Genomic DNA, 24,588 nt, shown 5'->3' with positions numbered 1-24,588 from the left:
GAGAGTCCTCACCGTCGTAAGGGTTTCCTCTGGGGACAACCTGCCCTGGGCACCACATGAGGGAGCAGACCGGCTTCTCTTCCTCTGCCCCCACACCATTCACTCATGAAGGCAGCCCAGGAGTTCTCATGCCCTGCCTGCCTGCCTGCCTGCCTGGCTCATCCGTGAGCTGTGACCACCTCCAGGGCAGGACTCCACCTTCTCCTCTCTGTGTACCGTGAATCTGCACACAGTGGGCTTTCAGAACCTTAGGAGACTTGAGCCATTCCCACTCGAGCCAGAACCCTCCCCAGGAAGGAAAACGGCTGTGGAGTCATTTTGGCCCCAGCACTGGTTCCGAAAGCCTGGCGGCTCCTACAGCCTCTACGGTGTGAAGAGGGAGGTCCCTTTTGACAGAGCTTTCTGGCTGTCAGATCTAAGCTGTTGTTTCACTGTCAGCTGTGTCTCTTCCGTTGCAGCCAGGTGGGCCACGCTGCTCCAAAGGGGCTCACAAGCTGAGTGGCAAGGGAGGTATTGAGAGGACAGGGATGGCTACAACGTGCTGCAAACTGAGTGAGGGTCCCCACAATCCTCAGCAAAGGTCTATGGTGTGCAAGTGGGGAGTAGAGGGCCCCCAAGTTCCAAAGGAAGGGAGGTACTCGGGAGCTAAAGCCCTTGGCTGCTGTGGTAGCAGCTGCAGATGGCAGCTCGTCCACAGTGCACTTCGAATGAGGTCATATGAGCGGGACTCTGGAAATGGCTCCGAAATCAAGAGAAAGGGGTCAGGGTATGTGGGAATCCGGCGGGGGTGGGGGGTGGATGAAGGAAGGTGTCCTTCCTCTCTCCAGTGCAATTTGGTTTGGTGAGTCTCAAAGCTACAAGATGGCACTTCCCAAGTCAGGCCCCCGCAGGAATCAGGGTGGGCTGCGTGCCTCGGCCCCTGCCACAGGGACAAGCCACACCAGTGGCCTCCCTGAGCTCAAATGGCCGGATCTGGGGGTTCTGTCTGGGTGCACACCTCCTTGCTCTGGCCAAGTTCCCCCCTTCTCTGAGCACCAGCTTCATCCTCTCGAATGAGGACATCGATTGCTACCTTGGCACGTTACTCTCTTCATCCTGTGAAGACTCATTAGGCTTATCCTACAATTACTAGCTGGCCCGAAGAGATATCTCCTGAATCCAGATTAAGCTGGAGTCTCCCAGGCTCATCTGGCATGTCTTCCCTGAAGTCTGCCAAAACCCACACCCTTGCATTTCCAGGGACTCCCCTTAGCCAGCTGGGCAGAAAACCCAGCATGGTTCAAACAAGCTGACAGACAAGCGGGAGAGGACTCACGGGCAGACGGCCTCCCTCAGGTCTCGGGTGGAGCTCTGGGACCACAGCAGCAGCGGGCCATCTCAGCCCCTGGGCTCAGCAGCGCCCTCATTCTCAGGCCGGCGGCTCTGCCCTGAGGGGAGCAGGAAGGTCACCAACTGCCGCATGCGGACCTCAAGCCCCTCCCACTGCTGGAGCCTGACCTCCCCCGGCCCCACCCCTTCCCCTACCCCAGCAGGACGAGAGCTCGTCTTCCCCTGGCTTCCAACGTGAGGCCCGGCCCTGGGCCCCGATTGGGCACTGCCCCAGTCCGGAGCCAATCACAGTGGCCAGGGAGGTGGAACGCACCGATTGGCCAGGGCCAGGTCATGTGACCATACTCCCCAGGAAACTCAAATATTACCAAGATTCCCTAACAAACCAATGAACAAAATTATCCAGTAAAGGCAAACCGTACTTTTTAATGAGGCCAATGTCAAAGAAAAAAAAAAAATCCTTCACAATGAACTGCTCAAGGAAGCTACTAAATAAGCTTTCAGAAAAGTTAAGACTTTTTTTTTTTTTTTTTTAATAGGGTGACGGAGAGCTATACCTTTCCCATCTATGTGAATTTAGGTTTAAACTAGATTTCCCTCGGCTATTATATAAGACAAAAAACCCCACATCACCCCCTTTCACTCCCCCCACCCCCAAAAAGTGTTTTAGTCTATTGAATTTTTGTGTCCTCAGTTGTGTCTGATTCACGGCAACTCACGAACTCTACACAGCCAGGCTCTTCCGTCCATGGAATTCAGGGCAATTTTTTCTGTCACAGCAAATGCCCACCCTGGGTGATCCAAAGGCAAGGGCTCAGAGGCTCCTGAGAGACTAACTCCTTTCAGCTGAGCACAGAGCTGGCTCCTCACTGGGATGCCTGTGGCCTGGGGCTCCCAGAGGGGAGAGCAGCACTCGCCCCACCGTGTGGTCACTGCTGGAAGTGCAGGCTGCTCCTCACTCCCCCTTGACAGTGTCCCTGTGGGCAGAACAGTGTGAATCTACTCAAGGTGGAAACGCAAACTCCGATGCAACCAAACTTCCCACAAGGTCTCCAAAACCACTCAGGAACAGGGAATTGGAAACTGCAGGGCATGACATGAATGGAGATGGAGACTTGACACCTTACACCGAGTTCACTTCCAGTTATGCCTAGACAAAGTTTCCATGAAAACTTGTCACAAATCTAGAAGAACAATGAGCAGAAACCGGACATGTGCTTTGAGTCTTCACACACAAAACAAAAAGGCAGCCCACAAAACAACCCAGAGAATACAGTGGACTTTGCAAAATCAAAGATATCTACTGTGGGAAAGACCTCATTACAAAAGCAAAAGACAGGTCATACATCGCGAGACGAATGAGTGGAAACACAAAGCTTCTCAAGGATGTGTCTCCAAACAGACAAAGAACACCAACACGACAAGCCTGTGAAAACTAGGGAAAGGTCTGAAGGGACAGCAGACTGAGGAAGACACACACAGAGTATCCCGGATGATGTCCAGCACTGAGGGCCTGAAGAAACAACAGTCTAGTTGCACTCCCTCAGGCCTGTGTGACCCTGGATGAGGCCTCTGTTTCCCGGTGGCTCTGAGAGATGGACAGGGAGGAAGGGGAAGAGAAATCACTTGCATTTCTAATACTCACAGCAAAGTCTTCCAATGAGAAGGGAATTATCACCCCCACTGACAATGCCATTCACTGAAGTGATACCCACGAGTCCATCTAACCCAGAAGGGAAGGAAGGACCTGTTCTCACAAAACGGCGAGAGATGGAAGAAGGAAGATCAAGCCCACACCAACCACTGGAAAGAGAAGCTGTGCTCAGGGCTTGAAAGAATTCCTATTGGGAAAATGATGTCACAGCCCCACAAGGCAATCCACAGCTTCGATGCTATTCCTCCCAAAATGCCAATGCATTTTCGCACCGAACAAAGAATTGCAAAAGGGGTACGGAAACAGAAAAGAGCCTAAATTGTCAATACAATCCGACGAAAAAGCCCCGATACGGACATCCAAGGTTGTGTGAAAGGAAATTAGACGACCAAACTAGGATCCTCAGGAGAGTATCGGAGAAGGCGATGGCGACCCACTCCAGTACTCTTGCCTGGAAAACGCCCTGGACGGAGGAGCCTGGTAGGCTGCAGGCCATGGGGTCGCGCAGAGTCAGACACGACTGAAGTGACTTAGGCGCAGCGGCAGCAGCAGGACAGTATGCTATTGGGAATACAACAACACACACAGATCCAGATCGATGGAATAAAGTTGAGGGTCCAGAAACAAACCCCGGCATCCATGGTCAACTCATCTCTGACACAAAAGGGGAGAATATCCAAATGGGAACAAGAAAGCCTCTTCAATAAATGTCCATGGGAAAACCAGACAGCTACATCTGAAGAACGCTATTGGTTTTGATCTCACACCACCTCAATATCGGGGAAAAACCTCACCCTAAAGACTGATGTCATGAGATAGCTAGAAAGAAGCGTAGGTCAAAGGCTCCTTAACATCAGAGTCTCCTTGCCATTTGCTGGGCCGAGGTAGAAATGGGTCTCTTCAAGTAAGGGAAAGAGGAAAACGAAGTACGCCAATGGGTTTCCATCCAATGGAACCTCTTCACAACAGAGAAGCTAAGCATTCAGAAATGCAAAAGATAGGAAACGGAACATGAGAGACTCCTTGCAAGTGGTGTATCTGAGAAGGGGTTCATATGGAAAGAGACGAAGAACGCACAGCACTCAGATTCCAAGAAACACCACCACCACCCTTGACCCTTCCCCCATGACCAACTCCGACCTAAAGCCTTTCTCTCCCTCTAACCTATCCCTAAAACATAACCCTCATCTAATCATATACATGTGCATTCCTAGCATCCATCCATCCACACACGAGAGAGAAAGAGGAAGACACAGACTGAATCGAGAAGGGAAAAGAGAGGGACACAGCCAGAGAGAGACACGGAACCAAAGAGAGGAAAGGAGTCGATGGTCCAGACGTTTCATCAATCTGTCTCGAAGGTAGAAGCAATGACAGCGCCCATCCACCCCAGAAGGGGGAAAAGGACAGAAGGTTTGGAGAGGAAAAGACAAGAACGCAGGGAGCCATTAGAAGCTCAGCCACCCGCAGAAGCCGAGCTGGGACACTTGAACAGAATCTCAATGGAAACAGAGGACCAGAAAGTTGGCTACTCTTTTCTATAAGAGAGGGAGACCTTCGAGTCTTCCTTTCGGTCCTCCAACTTGGATGCGGGGTCTCAAAACACTCAGGAGGGGGAGTGCCTTTTCCTGGGTACCACGGCGCATCCAGGCCTCGTTCTGCCCCATTCTGTGCTGTGTCAGCCCTGGATGGAGTCTTTCTTTCTGAAGTCTCAGCGCACAAGCTCCACGTGATATCGGCCCCAGGTGGAAAGGCATGGAGCTGCTCGTAGGCCGACAGACCTAGGAAGCAGATGGGAGAATGACCCCCACTCTGCAGATGGAGAGACTGGGGAAACCCTGAGGGGCATACGCTTGTCCAGGGCCACACCACTTATGAGAAGAAGGAGCCTGGTCTGAGAGCAGCGGGGTCCTCGGAGCTCAGGCCCTGGCTGCACCCAGGCCTCCCCAGGGCTGTGGGCTGGGCTGTGTGGCTGTCACTGTGCCTGCACATGGCCTAAGGGGGGTGGTCGAGCAGTCAGAAACCCAGAGATTCCCTTGGGAAGTTTTGGGGAAGGGACCTCAGCACGAACCCCAGGAAATGATGTCACCTGCCGGCAACAGAACCCAACAGAACCCGCAACCCGGGTATCCAGGCCTCCAGAGCGGAGAGGAGCCCCCAGCCAGATCACTTGCTGCCAGGATGTTCTGCTGTTTGCCCCTGCCCAGAGGCCGGGGCCTGAGGAGAGCTCACAGGCAGTGTGCGTGGGCACCCTGTCGACGTTGGCTCAGGGCACCCCCGAGAGGCCTCTGGCCCTTTGCCCGGAGAAACAGAAAGGTAACACGGGGAGCCCCAGGCCGGGCCAGCCCACCTCTCCCATGCCACCCGGAAACACCGGGTCCTTTGCCTGTGTGTGTGGATGCGGGTTTCTCGGGGTGTGTCTCCCTCAAGGAAGCCCAGGCGGATGTGGGGTCAGAAGCCTGCGGGCAAGTTGTGTCCACACCCCAGGGGAGAGCAGGCTGGCTAGGATGGGGAGAGTGCGGGCAGCGCCGGCCGCCCAGGCTGGCCTCACACCCTCAGGTCGGTCTCTTTCGTCCCGGGTGGGGATCTGAGCAGACACACGTCTCTGACCCTTCTGGGAAGAGAAGTTCGAGCAGGCAGAAGCAGCGGCTCCACTGGCCAGGCCCAGCTCGGAAAAGTCCCAGCATGGCTGGCTGACGGTCACTGTCGTTGCAGAGCTTCCCACGTGATGAGGCCGAGGACGGGGACACCCCGTCCACCTCCCGGAGGGAGGGGTCGGAGCACCACCCCCCCGCCCCTGAGGCCCAGTGCAGGCTCCAGGTGAGCGTGCCCACGGAGGCATCAGCCCCACCGGGGGCGAAGCGGAGGCGGGGAAGGCCTGCTGCCGAGACACCACACAGGATACACCCGGCGGCCCAGTCTGAGGCTGCCACGGAGCTCAGCACACCCGGCTCCGACCCAGAGTCCCGAGAACCCCAGCCTCTGAGGCAGCAGGAGGACCTGGAGCCCAGCACGCCAGAGCACAGAGGTGAGGACGCTGGGGCTGGTGCACGGGAGTGTGTGGGGAGGGGGTGCTGAGCTACACAGGGACGAGTCCCCGAAAGATGCTGCTGGGCCTGCAGCAAGCGCTGGCCTCACACCCCCACCCCCATCTTGCACACTTCAGTCCCAAAAGACATCCGACCCTGGGTATTCTTTGGGAATCTCTTGGAAGCTTTCTGTCCCGGGATACGCACATGCCAAGGCTGGCCTGTGGGCAAACTTTGCTTCTCCCCCAGCTCTAGCACTGGCCTCCAACTGGAACCAGGCTCCACTTCCCAGACCTGTCCCTACAGAGGTGGTGGCTCCAGGTGCAGGACCCAGGGATCCACCGAGGGCAGATGGAGAACCGAGACTTGCCCTCGCAGAGACACCAGGCCAGCTGGGTTCTGGCCAGCACACCGGGCAGATCGGATCTCCGTGCCTGCAGGACCCCCAGCCCCAGGCACTGATGTCCCACCCCCTCAGCCAGAACCTCCACCTCCACGTGCACCTGTACCTGCTCGGGCTTTGGCAGGAGAACCCGAGGCAGAGGAGGAGTCACCGCCTCGGCAGGGAGAGCCTGCCCTGGCTCCCGCGCAACACCCAGACGCCGACGATGACTCACCCACCCCTGCAGGAAGAACGAGCCCCCGCTCTGGACAGAGACCCAGAGCCCTTGCCGGAAACACCACGTCCAGGGGAGCGGTCGGCTCTGCCGCCTCCATCCCTGTCGGCTCACCGTGGACGCTGTCAACTCGGTCTGCCCCCAGGGGACATGGAGTTCCTTTCCCCTGAACTGCTTTGCATTTGGTTTGTTTCCACCTTTCTGGTGATGTTTTATTTTTTGTATGGTTTCCTGTATTTTTGTTGGTTAAGTTGGGAACTTGTTGGTTAAGTTAGTAAACTTTTTCATCATTGTTGCAATTTGGAAACACTGTTGTGTAACTCTGGTGATACTGTGTTACCATCACCACTTTGTGGTTTCAGACCCGTTTGATCTTTATGCCCCACCCCCCAACAAAGCCTGGATTCAAGGCAAGCACGCCCTGTTCATCCCTCCCCCCGATCCTGAACACAATTTCATCTTTTCTTTCTGCATTCCTTCCTATATTCTTGGTGTCCCCAATCAATGACTCTCAGTGAAATGACTGAAGGAGTTTCTTTCGGACTCTCCACCTACTGTAAGACTCCATTGGAGAGTTCTCATTTTTATGTCATTTGAACTAGCCTTTGATAGCTGACAGGACGGTGTACGTCCTTTCAAGATATCATGTGCCAAACGAAGCCCTTTTGGCAAATGCCATCATTATCTCCAGGCAGGCATTGCTGTTTGAAGGGTGACATCTCAGCCAGAAGGCAGAGGCTGAGCTCCTCTTGTTGCACCAGCTCCCAAAAGAAGCCAAGAAAGGGAGCTGGAACAACAAACCACCCCAACGCCCAGGAAAGCGTTCTTCACGACAGAAGGCTAGAAAATGACCCAACAACCTTGTGGCCCAGAACCCCTCTAGAAAAATCACTGTTCCATAAAAAAGAGAAACACGTGGGAAGTTCCAAGGAGAGGCAATGCCCATGGCCAGTGTACTTTAGAGACGGCCTGACCGCTCCGGGGAAGACACGCACCGACGGAACCCCTTGGGAAACAGCAGTGAGAGTCCTCACCGTCGTAAGGGTTTCCTCTGGGGACAACCTGCCCTGGGCACCACATGAGGGAGCAGACCGGCTTCTCTTCCTCTGCCCCCACACCATTCACTCATGAAGGCAGCTCAGGTGTTCTCATGCCCTGCCTGCCTGCCTGCCTGCCTGCCTGGCTCATCCGTGAGCTGTGACCACCTCCAGGGCAGGACTCCACCTTCTCCTCTCTGTGTACCGTGAATCTGCACACAGTGGGCTTTCAGAACCTTAGGAGACTTGAGCCATTCCCACTCGAGCCAGAACCCTCCCCAGGAAGGAAAACGGCTGTGGAGTCATTTTGGCCCCAGCACTGGTTCCGAAAGCCTGGCGGCTCCTACAGCCTCTACGGTGTGAAGAGGGAGGTCCCTTTTGACAGAGCTTTCTGGCTGTCAGATCTAAGCTGTTGTTTCACTGTCAGCTGTGTCTCTTCCGTTGCAGCCAGGTGGGCCACGCTGCTCCAAAGGGGCTCACAAGCTGAGTGGCAAGGGAGGTATTGAGAGGACAGGGATGGCTACAACGTGCTGCAAACTGAGTGAGGGTCCCCACAATCCTCAGCAAAGGTCTATGGTGTGCAAGTGGGGAGTAGAGGGCCCCCAAGTTCCAAAGGAAGGGAGGTACTCGGGAGCTAAAGCCCTTGGCTGCTGTGGTAGCAGCTGCAGATGGCAGCTCGTCCACAGTGCACTTCGAATGAGGTCATATGAGCGGGACTCTGGAAATGGCTCCGAAATCAAGAGAAAGGGGTCAGGGTATGTGGGAATCCGGCGGGGGTGGGGGGTGGATGAAGGAAGGTGTCCTTCCTCTCTCCAGTGCAATTTGGTTTGGTGAGTCTCAAAGCTACAAGATGGCACTTCCCAAGTCAGGCCCCCGCAGGAATCAGGGTGGGCTGCGTGCCTCGGCCCCTGCCACAGGGACAAGCCACACCAGTGGCCTCCCTGAGCTCAAATGGCCGGATCTGGGGGTTCTGTCTGGGTGCACACCTCCTTGCTCTGGCCAAGTTCCCCCCTTCTCTGAGCACCAGCTTCATCCTCTCGAATGAGGACATCGATTGCTACCTTGGCACGTTACTCTCTTCATCCTGTGAAGACTCATTAGGCTTATCCTACAATTACTAGCTGGCCCGAAGAGATATCTCCTGAATCCAGATTAAGCTGGAGTCTCCCAGGCTCATCTGGCATGTCTTCCCTGAAGTCTGCCAAAACCCACACCCTTGCATTTCCAGGGACTCCCCTTAGCCAGCTGGGCAGAAAACCCAGCATGGTTCAAACAAGCTGACAGACAAGCGGGAGAGGACTCACGGGCAGACGGCCTCCCTCAGGTCTCGGGTGGAGCTCTGGGACCACAGCAGCAGCGGGCCATCTCAGCCCCTGGGCTCAGCAGCGCCCTCATTCTCAGGCCGGCGGCTCTGCCCTGAGGGGAGCAGGAAGGTCACCAACTGCCGCAGGCGGACCTCAAGCCCCTCCCACTGCTGGAGCCTGACCTCCCCCGGCCCCACCCCTTCCCCTACCCCAGCAGGACGAGAGCTCGTCTTCCCCTGGCTTCCAACGTGAGGCCCGGCCCTGGGCCCCGATTGGGCACTGCCCCAGTCCGGAGCCAATCACAGTGGCCAGGGAGGTGGAACGCACCGATTGGCCAGGGCCAGGTCATGTGACCATACTCCCCAGGAAACTCAAATATTACCAAGATTCCCTAACAAACCAATGAACAAAATTATCCAGTAAAGGCAAACCGTACTTTTTAATGAGGCCAATGTCAAAGAAAAAAAAAAAATCCTTCACAATGAACTGCTCAAGGAAGCTACTAAATAAGCTTTCAGAAAAGTTAAGACTTTTTTTTTTTTTTTTTTAATAGGGTGACGGAGAGCTATACCTTTCCCATCTATGTGAATTTAGGTTTAAACTAGATTTCCCTCGGCTATTATATAAGACAAAAAACCCCACATCACCCCCTTTCACTCCCCCCACCCCCAAAAAGTGTTTTAGTCTATTGAATTTTTGTGTCCTCAGTTGTGTCTGATTCACGGCAACTCACGAACTCTACACAGCCAGGCTCTTCCGTCCATGGAATTCAGGGCAATTTTTTCTGTCACAGCAAATGCCCACCCTGGGTGATCCAAAGGCAAGGGCTCAGAGGCTCCTGAGAGACTAACTCCTTTCAGCTGAGCACAGAGCTGGCTCCTCACTGGGATGCCTGTGGCCTGGGGCTCCCAGAGGGGAGAGCAGCACTCGCCCCACCGTGTGGTCACTGCTGGAAGTGCAGGCTGCTCCTCACTCCCCCTTGACAGTGTCCCTGAGGGCAGAACAGTGTGAATCTACTCAAGGTGGAAACGCAAACTCCGATGCAACCAAACTTCCCACAAGGTCTCCAAAACCACTCAGGAACAGGGAATTGGAAACTGCAGGGCATGACATGAATGGAGATGGAGACTTGACACCTTACACCGAGTTCACTTCCAGTTATGCCTAGACAAAGTTTCCATGAAAACTTGTCACAAATCTAGAAGAACAATGAGCAGAAACCGGACATGTGCTTTGAGTCTTCACACACAAAACAAAAAGGCAGCCCACAAAACAACCCAGAGAATACAGTGGACTTTGCAAAATCAAAGATATCTACTGTGGGAAAGACCTCATTACAAAAGCAAAAGACAGGTCATACATCGCGAGACGAATGAGTGGAAACACAAAGCTTCTCAAGGATGTGTCTCCAAACAGACAAAGAACACCAACACGACAAGCCTGTGAAAACTAGGGAAAGGTCTGAAGGGACAGCAGACTGAGGAAGACACACACAGAGTATCCCGGATGATGTCCAGCACTGAGGGCCTGAAGAAACAACAGTCTAGTTGCACTCCCTCAGGCCTGTGTGACCCTGGATGAGGCCTCTGTTTCCCGGTGGCTCTGAGAGATGGACAGGGAGGAAGGGGAAGAGAAATCACTTGCATTTCTAATACTCACAGCAAAGTCTTCCAATGAGAAGGGAATTATCACCCCCACTGACAATGCCATTCACTGAAGTGATACCCACGAGTCCATCTAACCCAGAAGGGAAGGAAGGACCTGTTCTCACAAAACGGCGAGAGATGGAAGAAGGAAGATCAAGCCCACACCAACCACTGGAAAGAGAAGCTGTGCTCAGGGCTTGAAAGAATTCCTATTGGGAAAATGATGTCACAGCCCCACAAGGCAATCCACAGCTTCGATGCTATTCCTCCCAAAATGCCAATGCATTTTCGCACCGAACAAAGAATTGCAAAAGGGGTACGGAAACAGAAAAGAGCCTAAATTGTCAATACAATCCGACGAAAAAGCCCCGATACGGACATCCAAGGTTGTGTGAAAGGAAATTAGACGACCAAACTAGGATCCTCAGGAGAGTATCGGAGAAGGCGATGGCGACCCACTCCAGTACTCTTGCCTGGAAAACGCCCTGGACGGAGGAGCCTGGTAGGCTGCAGGCCATGGGGTCGCGCAGAGTCAGACACGACTGAAGTGACTTAGGCGCAGCGGCAGCAGCAGGACAGTATGCTATTGGGAATACAACAACACACACAGATCCAGATCGATGGAATAAAGTTGAGGGTCCAGAAACAAACCCCGGCATCCATGGTCAACTCATCTCTGACACAAAAGGGGAGAATATCCAAATGGGAACAAGAAAGCCTCTTCAATAAATGTCCATGGGAAAACCAGACAGCTACATCTGAAGAACGCTATGGGTTTTGATCTCACACCACCTCAATATCGGGGAAAAACCTCACCCTAAAGACTGATGTCATGAGATAGCTAGAAAGAAGCGTAGGTCAAAGGCTCCTTAACATCAGAGTCTCCTTGCCATTTGCTGGGCCGAGGTAGAAATGGGTCTCTTCAAGTAAGGGAAAGAGGAAAACGAAGTACGCCAATGGGTTTCCATCCAATGGAACCTCTTCACAACAGAGAAGCTAAGCATTCAGAAATGCAAAAGATAGGAAACGGAACATGAGAGACTCCTTGCAAGTGGTGTATCTGAGAAGGGGTTCATATGGAAAGAGACGAAGAACGCACAGCACTCAGATTCCAAGAAACACCACCACCACCCTTGACCCTTCCCCCATGACCAACTCCGACCTAAAGCCTTTCTCTCCCTCTAACCTATCCCTAAAACATAACCCTCATCTAATCATATACATGTGCATTCCTAGCATCCATCCATCCACACACGAGAGAGAAAGAGGAAGACACAGACTGAATCGAGAAGGGAAAAGAGAGGGACACAGCCAGAGAGAGACACGGAACCAAAGAGAGGAAAGGAGTCGATGGTCCAGACGTTTCATCAATCTGTCTCGAAGGTAGAAGCAATGACAGCGCCCCTCCACCCCAGAAGGGGGAAAAGGACAGAAGGTTTGGAGAGGAAAAGACAAGAACGCAGGGAGCCATTAGAAGCTCAGCCACCCGCAGAAGCCGAGCTGGGACACTTGAACAGAATCTCAATGGAAACAGAGGACCAGAAAGTTGGCTACTCTTTTCTATAAGAGAGGGAGACCTTCGAGTCTTCCTTTCGGTCCTCCAACTTGGATGCGGGGTCTCAAAACACTCAGGAGGGGGAGTGCCTTTTCCTGGGTACCACGGCGCATCCAGGCCTCGTTCTGCCCCATTCTGTGCTGTGTCAGCCCTGGATGGAGTCTTTCTTTCTGAAGTCTCAGCGCACAAGCTCCACGTGATATCGGCCCCAGGTGGAAAGGCATGGAGCTGCTCGTAGGCCGACAGACCTAGGAAGCAGATGGGAGAATGACCCCCACTCTGCAGATGGAGAGACTGGGGAAACCCTGAGGGGCATACGCTTGTCCAGGGCCACACCACTTATGAGAAGAAGGAGCCTGGTCTGAGAGCAGCGGGGTCCTCGGAGCTCAGGCCCTGGCTGCACCCAGGCCTCCCCAGGGCTGTGGGCTGGGCTGTGTGGCTGTCACTGTGCCTGCACATGGCCTAAGGGGGGTGGTCGAGCAGTCAGAAACCCAGAGATTCCCTTGGGAAGTTTTGGGGAAGGGACCTCAGCACGAACCCCAGGAAATGATGTCACCTGCCGGCAACAGAACCCAACAGAACCCGCAACCCGGGTATCCAGGCCTCCAGAGCGGAGAGGAGCCCCCAGCCAGATCACTTGCTGCCAGGATGTTCTGCTGTTTGCCCCTGCCCAGAGGCCGGGGCCTGAGGAGAGCTCACAGGCAGTGTGCGTGGGCACCCTGTCGACGTTGGCTCAGGGCACCCCCGAGAGGCCTCTGGCCCTTTGCCCGGAGAAACAGAAAGGTAACACGGGGAGCCCCAGGCCGGGCCAGCCCACCTCTCCCATGCCACCCGGAAACACCGGGTCCTTTGCCTGTGTGTGTGGATGCGGGTTTCTCGGGGTGTGTCTCCCTCAAGGAAGCCCAGGCGGATGTGGGGTCAGAAGCCTGCGGGCAAGTTGTGTCCACACCCCAGGGGAGAGCAGGCTGGCTGGGATGGGGAGAGTGCGGGCAGCGCCGGCCGCCCAGGCTGGCCTCACACCCTCAGGTCGGTCTCTTTCGTCCCGGGTGGGGATCTGAGCAGACACACGTCTCTGACCCTTCTGGGAAGAGAAGTTCGAGCAGGCAGAAGCAGCGGCTCCACTGGCCAGGCCCAGCTCGGAAAAGTCCCAGCATGGCTGGCTGACGGTCACTGTCGTTGCAGAGCTTCCCACGTGATGAGGCCGAGGACGGGGACACCCCGTCCACCTCCCGGAGGGAGGGGTCGGAGCACCACCCCCCCGCCCCTGAGGCCCAGTGCAGGCTCCAGGTGAGCGTGCCCACGGAGGCATCAGCCCCACCGGGGGCGAAGCGGAGGCGGGGAAGGCCTGCTGCCGAGACACCACACAGGATACACCCGGCGGCCCAGTCTGAGGCTGCCACGGAGCTCAGCACACCCGGCTCCGACCCAGAGTCCCGAGAACCCCAGCCTCTGAGGCAGCAGGAGGACCTGGAGCCCAGCACGCCAGAGCACAGAGGTGAGGACGCTGGGGCTGGTGCACGGGAGTGTGTGGGGAGGGGCTGCTGAGCTACACAGGGACGAGTCCCCGAAAGATGCTGCTGGGCCTGCAGCAAGCGCTGGCCTCACACCCCCACCCCCATCTTGCACACTTCAGTCCCAAAAGACATCCGACCCTGGGTATTCTTTGGGAATCTCTTGGAAGCTTTCTGTCCCGGGATACGCACATGCCAAGGCTGGCCTGTGGGCAAACTTTGCTTCTCCCCCAGCTCTAGCACTGGCCTCCAACTGGAACCAGGCTCCACTTCCCAGACCTGTCCCTACAGAGGTGGTGGCTCCAGGTGCAGGACCCAGGGATCCACCGAGGGCAGATGGAGAACCGAGACTTGCCCTCGCAGAGACACCAGGCCAGCTGGGTTCTGGCCAGCACACCGGGCAGATCGGATCTCCGTGCCTGCAGGACCCCCAGCCCCAGGCACTGATGTCCCACCCCCTCAGCCAGAACCTCCACCTCCACGTGCACCTGTACCTGCTCGGGCTTTGGCAGGAGAACCCGAGGCAGAGGAGGAGTCACCGCCTCGGCAGGGAGAGCCTGCCCTGGCTCCCGCGCAACACCCAGACGCCGACGATGACTCACCCACCCCTGCAGGAAGAACGAGCCCCCGCTCTGGACAGAGACCCAGAGCCCTTGCCGGAAACACCACGTCCAGGGGAGCGGTCGGCTCTGCCGCCTCCATCCCTGTCGGCTCACCGTGGACGCTGTCAACTCGGTCTGCCCCCAGGGGACATGGAGTTCCTTTCCCCTGAACTGCTTTGCATTTGGTTTGTTTCCACCTTTCTGGTGATGTTTTAGTTTTTGTATGGTTTCCTGTATTTTTGTTGGTTAAGTTGGGAACTTGTTGGTTAAGTTAGTAAACTTTTTCATCATTGTTGCAATTTGGAAACACTGTTGTGTAACTCTGGTGATACTGTGTTACCATCACCACTTTGTGGTTTCAGACCCGTTTGATCTTTATGCCCCACCCCCCAACAAAGCCTGGATTCAAGGCAAGCACGCCCTGTTCATCCCTCCCCCCGATCCTGAACACAATTTCATCTTTTCTTTCTGCATTCCTTCCTATATTCTTGGTGTCCCCAATCAATGACTCTCAGTGAAATGACTGAAGGAGTTTCTTTCGGACTCTCCACCTACTGTAAGACTCCATTGGAGAGTTCTCATTTTTATGTCATTTGAACTAGCCTTTGATAGCTGACAGGACGGTGTACGTCCTTTCAAGATATCATGTGCCAAACGAAGCCCTTTTGGCAAATGCCATCATTATCTCCAGGCAGGCATTGCTGTTTGAAGGGTGACATCTCAGCCAGAAGGCAGAGGCTGAGCTCCTCTTGTTGCACCAGCTCCCAAAAGAAGCCAAGAAAGGGAGCTGGAACAACAAACCACCCCAACGCCCAGGAAAGCGTTCTTCACGACAGAAGGCTAGAAAATGACCCAACAACCTTGTGGCCCAGAACCCCTCTAGAAAAATCACTGTTCCATAAAAAAGAGAAACACGTGGGAAGTTCCAAGGAGAGGCAATGCCCATGGCCAGTGTACTTTAGAGACGGCCTGACCGCTCCGGGGAAGACACGCACCGACGGAACCCCTTGGGAAACAGCAGTGAGAGTCCTCACCGTCGTAAGGGTCTCCTCTGGGGACAACCTGCACTGGGCACCACATGGGGGAGCAGACCGGCTTCTCTTCCTCTGCCCCCACACCATTCACTCATGAAGGCAGCTCAGGTGTTCTCATGCCCTGCCTGCCTGCCTGCCTGCCTGGCTCATCCGTGAGCTGTGACCACCTCCAGGGCAGGACTCCACCTTCTCCTCTCTGTGTACCGTGAATCTGCACACAGTGGGCTTTCAGAACCTTAGGAGACTTGAGCCATTCCCACTCGAGCCAGAACCCTCCCCAGGAAGGAAAACGGCTGTGGAGTCATTTTGGCCCCAGCACTGGTTCCGAAAGCCTGGCGGCTCCTACAGCCTCTACGGTGTGAAGAGGGAGGTCTCTTTTGACAGAGCTTTCCGGCTGTCAGATCTAAGCTGTTGTTTCACTGTCAGCTGTGTCTCTTCCGTTGCAGCCAGGTGGGCCACGCTGCTCCAAAGGGGCTCACAAGCTGAGTGGCAAGGGAGGTATTGAGAGGACAGGGATGGCTACAACGTGCTGCAAACTGAGTGAGGGTCCCCACAATCCTCAGCAAAGGTCTGTGGTGTGCAAGTGGGGAGTAGAGGGCCCCCAAGTTCCAAAGGAAGGGAGGTACTCGGGAGCTGAAGCCCTTGGCTGCTGTGGTAGCAGCTGCAGATGGCAGCTCGTCCACAGTGCACTTCGAATGAGGTCATATGAGCGGGACTCTGGAAATGGCTCCGAAGTCAAGAGAAAGGGGTCAGGGTATGTGGGAATCCGGCGGGGGTGGGGGGTGGATGAAGGAAGGTGTCCTTCCTCTCTCCAGTGCAATTTGGTTTGCTGAGTCTCAAAGCTACCAGATGGCACTTCCCAAGTCAGGCCCCCGCAGGAATCAGGGTGGGCTGCGTGCCTCGGCGCCTGCTACAGGGACAAGCCACACCAGTGGCCTCCCTGAGCTCAAATGGCCGGATCTGGGGGTTCTGTCTGGGTGCACACCTCCTTGCTCTGGCCAGGTTCCCCCCTTCTCTGAGCACCAGCTTCATCCTCTCGAATGAGGACATCGATTGCTACCTTGGCACGTTACTCTCTTCATCCTGTGAAGACTCATTAGGCTTATCCTACAATTACTAGCTGGCCCGAAGAGATATCTCCTGAATCCAGATTAAGCTGGAGTCTCCCAGGCTCATCTGGCATGTCTTCCCTGAAGTCTGCCAAAACCCACACCCTTGCATTTCCAGGGACTCCCCTTAGCCAGCTGGGCAGAAAACCCAGCATGGTTCAAACAAGCTGACAGACAAGCGGGAGAGGACTCACGGGCAGACGGCCTCCCTCAGGTCTCGGGTGGAGCTCTGGGACCACAGCAGCAGCGGGCCATCCCAGCCCCTGGGCTCAGCAGCGCCCTCATTCTCAGGCCGGCGGCTCTGCCCTGAGGGGAGCAGGAAGGTCACCAACTGCCGCAGGCGGACCTCAAGCCCCTCCCACTGCTGGAGCCTGACCTCCCCCGGCCCCACCCCTTCCCCTACCCCAGCAGGACGAGAGCTCGTCTTCCCCTGGCTTCCAACGTGAGGCCCGGCCCCGGGCCCCGATTGGGCACTGCCCCAGTCCGGAGCCAATCACAGTGGCCAGGGAGGTTGAACGCACCGATTGGCCAGGGCCAGGTCATGTGACCATACTCCCCAGGAAACTCAAATATTACCAAGATTCCCTAACAAACCAATGAACAAAATTATCCAGTAAAGGCAAACCGTACTTTTTAATGAGGCCAATGTCACAGAAAAAAAAAAAAAATCCTTCACAATGAACTGCTCAAGGAAGCTACTAAATAAGCTTTCAGAAAAGTTAAGACGTTTTTTTTTTTTTTTAATAGGGTGACGGAGAGCTATACCTTTCCCATCTATGTGAATTTAGGTTTAAACTAGATTTCCCTCGGCTATTATATAAGACAAAAAACCCCACATCACCCCCTTTCACTCCCCCCACCCCCAAAAAGTGTTTTAGTCTATTGAATTTTTGTGTCCTCAGTTGTGTCTGATTCACGGCAACTCACGAACTCTACACAGCCAGGCTCTTCCGTCCATGGAATTCAGGGCAATTTTTTTCTGTCACAGCAAATGCCCACCCTGGGTGATCCAAAGGCAAGGGCTCAGAGGCTCCTGAGAGACTAACTCCTTTCAGCTGAGCACAGAGCTGGCTCCTCACTGGGATGCCTGTGGCCTGGGGCTCCCAGAGGGGAGAGCAGCACTCGCCCCACCGTGTGGTCACTGCTGGAAGTGCAGGCTGCTCCTCACTCCCCCTTGACAGTGTCCCTGAGGGCAGAACAGTGTGAATCTACTCAAGGTGGAAACGCAAACTCCGATGCAACCAAACTTCCCACAAGGTCTCCAAAACCACTCAGGAACAGGGAATTGGAAACTGCAGGGCATGACATGAATGGAGATGGAGACTTGACACCTTACACCGAGTTCACTTCCAGTTATCCCTAGACAAAGTTTCCATGAAAACTTGTCACAAATCTAGAAGAACAATGAGCAGAAACCGGACACGTGCTTTGAGTCTTCACACACAAAACAAAAAGGCAACCCACAAAACAACCCAGAGAATACAGTGGACTTTGCAAAATCAAAGATATCTACTGTGGGAAAGACCTCATTACAAAAGCAAAAGACAGGTCATACATCGCGAGACGAATGAGTGGAAACACAAAGCTTCTCAAGGATGTGTCTCCAAACAGACAAAGAACACCAACACGACAAGCCTGTGAAAACTAGGGGAAGGTCTGAAGGGACAGCAGACTGAGGAAGACACACACAGAGTATCCCGGATGATGTCCAGCACTGAGGGCCTGAAGAAACAACAGTCTAGTTGCACTCCCTCAGGCCTGTGTGACCCTGGATGAGGCCTCTGTTTCCCGGTGGCTCTGAGAGATGGACAGGGAGGAAGGGGAAGAGAAATCACTTGCATTTCTAATACTCACAGCAAAGTCTTCCAATGAGAAGGGAATTATCACCCCCACTGACAATGCCATTCACTGAAGTGATACCCACGAGTCCATCTAACCCAGAAGGGAAGGAAGGACCTGTTCTCACAAAACGGCGAGAGATGGAAGAAGGAAGATCAAGCCCACACCAACCACTGGAAAGAGAAGCTGTGCTCAGGGCTTGAAAGAATTCCTATTGGGAAAATGATGTCACAGCCCCACAAGGCAATCCACAGCTTCGATGCTATTCCTCCCAAAATGCCAATGCATTTTCGCACCGAACAAAGAATTGCAAAAGGGGTACGGAAACAGAAAAGAGCCTAAATTGTCAATACAATCCGACGAAAAAGCCCCGATACGGACATCCAAGGTTGTGTGAAAGGAAATTAGACGACCAAACTAGGATCCTCAGGAGAGTATCGGAGAAGGCGATGGCGACCCACTCCAGTACTCTTGCCTGGAAAACGCCCTGGACGGAGGAGCCTGGTAGGCTGCAGGCCATGGGGTCGCGCAGAGTCAGACACGACTGAAGTGACTTAGGCGCAGCGGCAGCAGCAGGACAGTATGCTATTGGGAATACAACAACACACACAGATCCAGATCGATGGAATAAAGTTGAGGGTCCAGAAACAAACCCCGGCATCCATGGTCAACTCATCTCTGACACAAAAGGGGAGAATATCCAAATGGGAACAAGAAAGCCTCTTCAATAAATGTCCATGGGAAAACCAGACAGCTACATCTGAAGAACGCTATTGGTTTTGATCTCACACCACCTCAATATCGGGGGAAAACCTCACCCTAAAGACTGATGTCATGAGACAGCTAGAAAGAAGCGTAGGTCAAAGGCGCCTTAACATCAGAGTCTCCTTGCCATTTGCTGGGCGGAGGTAGAAATGGGTCTCTTCAAGTAAGGGAAAGAGGAAAACGAAGTACGCCAATGGGTTTCCATCCAATGGAACCTCTTCACAACAGAGAAGCTAAGCATTCAGAAATGCAAAAGATGGGAAACGGAACATGAGAGACTCCTTGCAAGTGGTGTATCTGAGAAGGGGTTCATATGGAAAGAGACGAAGAATGCACAGCACTCAGATTCCAAGAAACACCACCACCACCCTTGACCCTTCCCCCATGACCAACTCCGACCTAAAGCCTTTCTCTCCCTCTAACCTATCCCTAAAACATAACCCTCATCTAATCATATACATGTGCATTCCTAGCATCCATCCATCCACACACGAGAGAGAAAGAGGAAGACACAGACTGAATCGAGAAGGGAAAATAGAGGGACACAGACAGAGAGAGACACGGAACCAAAGAGAGGAAAGGAATCGACGGTCCAGACTTTTCATCAATCTGTCTCGAAGGTAGAAGCAATGACAGCGCCCATCCACCCCAGAAGGGGGGAAAGGACGGAAGGTTTGGAGAGGAAAAGACAAGAACGCAGGGAGCCATTAGAAGCTCAGCCACCCGCAGAAGCCGAGCTGGGACACTTGAACAGAATCTCAATGGAAACAGAGGACCAGAAAGTTGGCTACTCTTTTCTATAAGAGAGGGAGACCTTCGAGTCTTCCTTTCGGTCCTCCAACTTGGATGCGGGGTCTCAAAACACTCAGGAGGGGGAGTGCCTTTTCCTGGGTACCACGGCGCATCCAGGCCTCGTTCTGCCCCATTCTGTGCTGTGTCAGCCCTGGATGGAGTCTTTCTTTCTGAAGTCTCAGCGCACAAGCTCCACGTGATATCGGCCCCAGGTGGAAAGGCATGGAGCTGCTCGTAGGCCGACAGACCTAGGAAGCAGATGGGAGAATGACCCCCACTCTGCAGATGGAGAGACTGGGGAAACCCTGAGGGGCATACGCTTGTCCAGGGCCACACCACTTATGAGAAGAAGGAGCCTGGTCTGAGAGCAGCAGGGTCCTCGGAGCTCAGGCCCTGGCTGCACCCAGGCCTCCCCAGGGCTGTGGGCTGGGCTATGTGGCTGTCACTGGGCCTGCACATGGCCTAAGGGGGGTGGTCGAGCAGTCAGAAACCCAGAGATTCCCTTGGGAAGTTTTGGGGAAGGGACCTCAGCACGAACCCCAGGAAATGATGTCACCTGCCGGCAACAGAACCCAACAGAACCCGCAACCCGGGTATCCAGGCCTCCAGAGCGGAGAGGAGCCCCCAGCCAGATCACTTGCTGCCAGGATGTTCTGCTGTTTGCCCCTGCCCAGAGGCCGGGGCCTCAGGAGAGCTCACAGGCAGTGTGCGTGGGCACCCTGTCGACGTTGGCTCAGGGCACCCCCGAGAGGCCTCTGGCCCTTTGCCCGGAGAAACAGAAAGGTAACACGGGGAGCCCCAGGCCGGGCCAGCCCACCTCTCCCATGCCACCCGGAAACACCGGGTCCTTTGCCTGTGTGTGTGGATGCGGGTTTCTCGGGGTGTGTCTCCCTCAAGGAAGCCCAGGCGGATGTGGGGTCAGAAGCCTGCGGGCAAGTTGTGTCCACACCCCAGGGGAGAGCAGGCTGGCTGGGATGGGGAGAGTGCGGGCAGCGCCGGCCGCCCAGGCTGGCCTCACACCCTCAGGTGGGTCTCTTTCGTCCCGGGTGGGGATCTGAGCAGACACACGTCTCTGACCCTTCTGGGAAGAGAAGTTCGAGCAGGCAGAAGCAGCGGCTCCACTGGCCAGGCCCAGCTCGGAAAAGTCCCAGCATGGCTGGCTGACGGTCACTGTCGTTGCAGAGCTTCCCACGTGATGAGGCCGAGGACGGGGACACCCCGTCCACCTCCCGGAGGGAGGGGTCGGAGCACCACCCCCCCGCCCCTGAGGCCCAGTGCAGGCTCCAGGTGAGCGTGCCCACGGAGGCATCAGCCCCACCGGGGGCGAAGCGGAGGCGGGGAAGGCCTGCTGCCGAGACACCACACAGGATACACCCGGCGGCCCAGTCTGAGGCTGCCACGGAGCTCAGCACACCCGGCTCCGACCCAGAGTCCCGAGAACCCCAGCCTCTGAGGCAGCAGGAGGACCTGGAGCCCAGCACGCCAGAGCACAGAGGTGAGGACGCTGGGGCTGGTGCACGGGAGTGTGTGGGGAGGGGGTGCTGAGCTACACAGGGACGAGTCCCCGAAAGATGCTGCTGGGCCTGCAGCAAGCGCTGGCCTCACACCCCCACCCCCTTCTTGCACACTTCAGTCCCAAAAGACATCCGACCCTGGGTATTCTTTGGGAATCTCTTGGAAGCTTTCTGTCCCGGGATACGCACATGCCAAGGCTGGCCTGTGGGCAAACTTTGCTTCTCCCCCAGCTCTAGCACTGGCCTCCAACTGGAACCAGGCTCCACTTCCCAGACCTGTCCCTACAGAGGTGGTGGCTCCAGGTGCAGGACCCAGGGATCCACCGAGGGCAGATGGAGAACCGAGACTTGCCCTCGCAGAGACACCAGGCCAGCTGGGTTCTGGCCAGCACACCGGGCAGATCGGATCTCCGTGCCTGCAGGACCCCCAGCCCCAGGCACTGATGTCCCACCCCCTCAGCCAGAACCTCCACCTCCACGTGCACCTGTACCTGCTCGGGCTTTGGCAGGAGAACCCGAGGCAGAGGAGGAGTCACTGCCTCGGCAGGGAGAGCCTGCCCTGGCTCCCGCGCAACACCCAGACGCCGACGATGACTCACCCACCCCTGCAGGAAGAACGAGCCCCCGCTCTGGACAGAGACCCAGAGCCCTTGCCGGAAACACCACGTCCAGGGGAGCGGTCGGCTCTGCCGCCTCCATCCCTGTCGGCTCACCGTGGACGCTGTCAACACGGTCTGCCCCCAGGGGACATGGAGTTCCTTTCCCCTGAACTGCTTTGCATTTGGTTTGTTTCCACCTTTCTGGTGATGTTTTATTTTTTGTATGGTTTCCTGTATTTTTGTTGGTTAAGTTGGGAACTTGTTGGTTAATTTAGTAAACTTTTTCATCATTGTTGCAATTTGGGAACACTGTTGTGTAACTCTGGTGATACTGTGTTACCATCACCACTTTGTGGTTTCAGACCCGTTTGATCTTTATGCCCCACCCCCCAACAAAGCCTGGATTCAAGGCAAGCACGCCCTGTTCATCCCTCCCCCCGATCCTGAACACAATTTCATCTTTTCTTTCTGCATTCCTTCCTATATTCTTGGTGTCCCCAATCAATGACTCTCAGTGAAATGACTGAAGGAGTTTCTTTCGGACTCTCCACCTACTGTAAGACTCCATTGGAGAGTTCTCATTTTTATGTCATTTGAACTAGCCTTTGATAGCTGACAGGACGGTGTACGTCCTTTCAAGATATCATGTGCCAAACGAAGCCCTTTTGGCAAATGCCATCATTATCTCCAGGCAGGCATTGCTGTTTGAAGGGTGACATCTCAGCCAGAAGGCAGAGGCTGAGCTCCTCTTGTTGCACCAGCTCCCAAAAGAAGCCAAGAAAGGGAGCTGGAACAACAAACCACCCCAACACCCAGGAAAGCGTTCTTCACGACAGAAGGCTAGAAAATGACCCAACAACCTTGTGGCCCAGAACCCCTCTAGAAAAATCACTGTTCCATAAAAAAGAGAAACACGTGGGAAGTTCCAAGGAGAGGCAATGCCCATGGCCAGTGTACTTTAGAGACGGCCTGACCGCTCCGGGGAAGACACGCACCGACGGAACCCCTTGGGAAACAGCAGTGAGAGTCCTCACCGTCGTAAGGGTTTCCTCTGGGGACAACCTGCCCTGGGCACCACATGAGGGAGCAGACCGGCTTCTCTTCCTCTGCTCCCACACCATTCACTCATGAAGGCAGCTCAGGTGTTCTCATGATCTGCCTGCCTGCCTGCCTGCCTGCCTGGCTCATCCGTGAGCTGTGACCACCTCCAGGGCAGGACTCCACCTTCTCCTCTCTGTGTACCGTGAATCTGCACACAGTGGGCTTTCAGAACCTTAGGAGACTTGAGCCATTCCCACTCGAGCCAGAACCCTCCCCAGGAAGGAAAACGGCTGTGGGGTCATTTTGGCCCCAGCACTGGTTCCGAAAGCCTGGCGGCTCCTACAGCCTCTACGGTGTGAAGAGGGAGGTCCCTTTTGACAGAGCTTTCCGGCTGTCAGATCTAAGCTGTTGTTTCACTGTCAGCTGTGTCTCTTCCATTGCAGCCAGGTGGGCCACGCTGCTCCAAAGGGGCTCACAAGCTGAGTGGCAAGGGAGGTATTGAGAGGACAGGGATGGCTACAACGTGCTGCAAACTGAGTGAGGGTCCCCACAATCCTCAGCAAAGGTCTGTGGTGTGCAAGTGGGGAGTAGAGGGCCCCCAAGTTCCAAAGGAAGGGAGCTACTCGGGAGCTAAAGCCCTTGGCTGCTGTGGTAGCAGCTGCAGATGGCAGCTCGTCCACAGTGCACTTCGAATGAGGTCATATGAGCGGGACTCTGGAAATGGCTCTGAAATCAAGAGAAAGGGGTCAGGGTATGTGGGAATCCGGCGGGGGTGGGGGGTGGATGAAGGAAGGTGTCCTTCCTCTCTCCAGTGCAATTTGGTTTGGTGAGTCTCAAAGCTACCAGATGGCACTTCCCAAGTCAGGCCCCCGCAGGAATCAGGGTGGGCTGCGTGCCTCGGCGCCTGCTACAGGGACAAGCCACACCAGTGGCCTCCCTGAGCTCAAATGGCCGGATCTGGCGGTTCTGTCTGGGTGCTCACCTCCTTGCTCTGGCCAAGTTCCCCCCTTCTCTGAGCACCAGCTTCATCCTCTCGAATGAGGACATCGATTGCTACCTTGGCACGTTACTCTCTTCATCCTGTGAAGACTCATTAGGCTTATCCTACAATTACTAGCTGGCCCGAAGAGATATCTCCTGAATCCAGATTAAGCTGGAGTCTCCCAGGCTCATCTGGCATGTCTTCCCTGAAGTCTGCCAAAACCCACACCCTTGCATTTCCAGGGACTCCCCTTAGCCAGCTGGGCAGAAAACCCAGCATGGTTCAAACAAGCTGACAGACAAGCGGGAGAGGACTCACGGGCAGACGGCCTCCCTCAGGTCTCGGGTGGAGCTCTGGGACCACAGCAGCAGCGGGCCATCCCAGCCCCTGGGCTCAGCAGCGCCCTCATTCTCAGGCCGGCGGCTCTGCCCTGAGGGGAGCAGGAAGGTCACCAACTGCCGCAGGCGGACCTCAAGCCCCTCCCACTGCTGGAGCCTGACCTCCCCCGGCCCCACCCCTTCCCCTACCCCAGCAGGATGAGAGCTCGTCTTCCCCTGGCTTCCAACGTGAGGCCCGGCCCCGGGCCCCGATTGGGCACTGCCCCAGTCCGGAGCCAATCACAGTGGCCA

The 24,588-nt window shown here is 55.2% G+C and overlaps 2 protein-coding genes and 1 long non-coding RNA gene across 3 annotated transcripts in view; 2 read left to right on the top strand and 1 right to left on the bottom strand.

The window, feature by feature from the left end:
- Positions 1 to 24,588, bottom strand: part of LOC145530002 (uncharacterized) — a 1,493,464-nt gene that overhangs the window by 543,957 nt on the left and 924,919 nt on the right. The window contains exons 109-112 of the long non-coding RNA XR_014071397.1: positions 24,278 to 24,389; positions 16,622 to 16,733; positions 8,971 to 9,082; positions 1,316 to 1,427 (exon numbers count right to left, since the gene is read on the bottom strand). This is a non-coding gene — a long non-coding RNA (uncharacterized LOC145530002). The remainder of the gene's footprint in view (positions 1 to 1,315; positions 1,428 to 8,970; positions 9,083 to 16,621; positions 16,734 to 24,277; positions 24,390 to 24,588) is intronic.
- LOC145529929 (uncharacterized) lies at positions 5,130 to 7,672 on the top strand. The gene is made up of 3 exons (XM_081550699.1): positions 5,130 to 5,299; positions 5,699 to 6,011; positions 6,262 to 7,672. The coding sequence occupies exons 1-3, from the start codon at positions 5,165 to 5,167 to the stop codon at positions 6,897 to 6,899; spliced, it is 1,086 nt and encodes a 361-aa protein (XP_081406825.1). The 5' UTR covers positions 5,130 to 5,164; the 3' UTR covers positions 6,900 to 7,672.
- LOC145529837 (uncharacterized) lies at positions 17,161 to 22,980 on the top strand. The gene is made up of 3 exons (XM_081550597.1): positions 17,161 to 20,606; positions 21,006 to 21,318; positions 21,569 to 22,980. The coding sequence occupies exons 1-3, from the start codon at positions 20,370 to 20,372 to the stop codon at positions 22,204 to 22,206; spliced, it is 1,188 nt and encodes a 395-aa protein (XP_081406723.1). The 5' UTR covers positions 17,161 to 20,369; the 3' UTR covers positions 22,207 to 22,980.

The sequence above is a fragment of the Giraffa tippelskirchi genome, chromosome 12 (assembly GCF_054371585.1).
Source record: "Giraffa tippelskirchi isolate mGirTip1 chromosome 12, T2T-mGirTip1v1.2.pri, whole genome shotgun sequence".
In the NCBI taxonomy this organism is placed as follows: Eukaryota; Metazoa; Chordata; class Mammalia; order Artiodactyla; family Giraffidae; genus Giraffa; species Giraffa tippelskirchi.
Note: the sequence above shows the minus strand (reverse complement) of the source record. Positions and strands in the feature narration are given on the sequence as shown.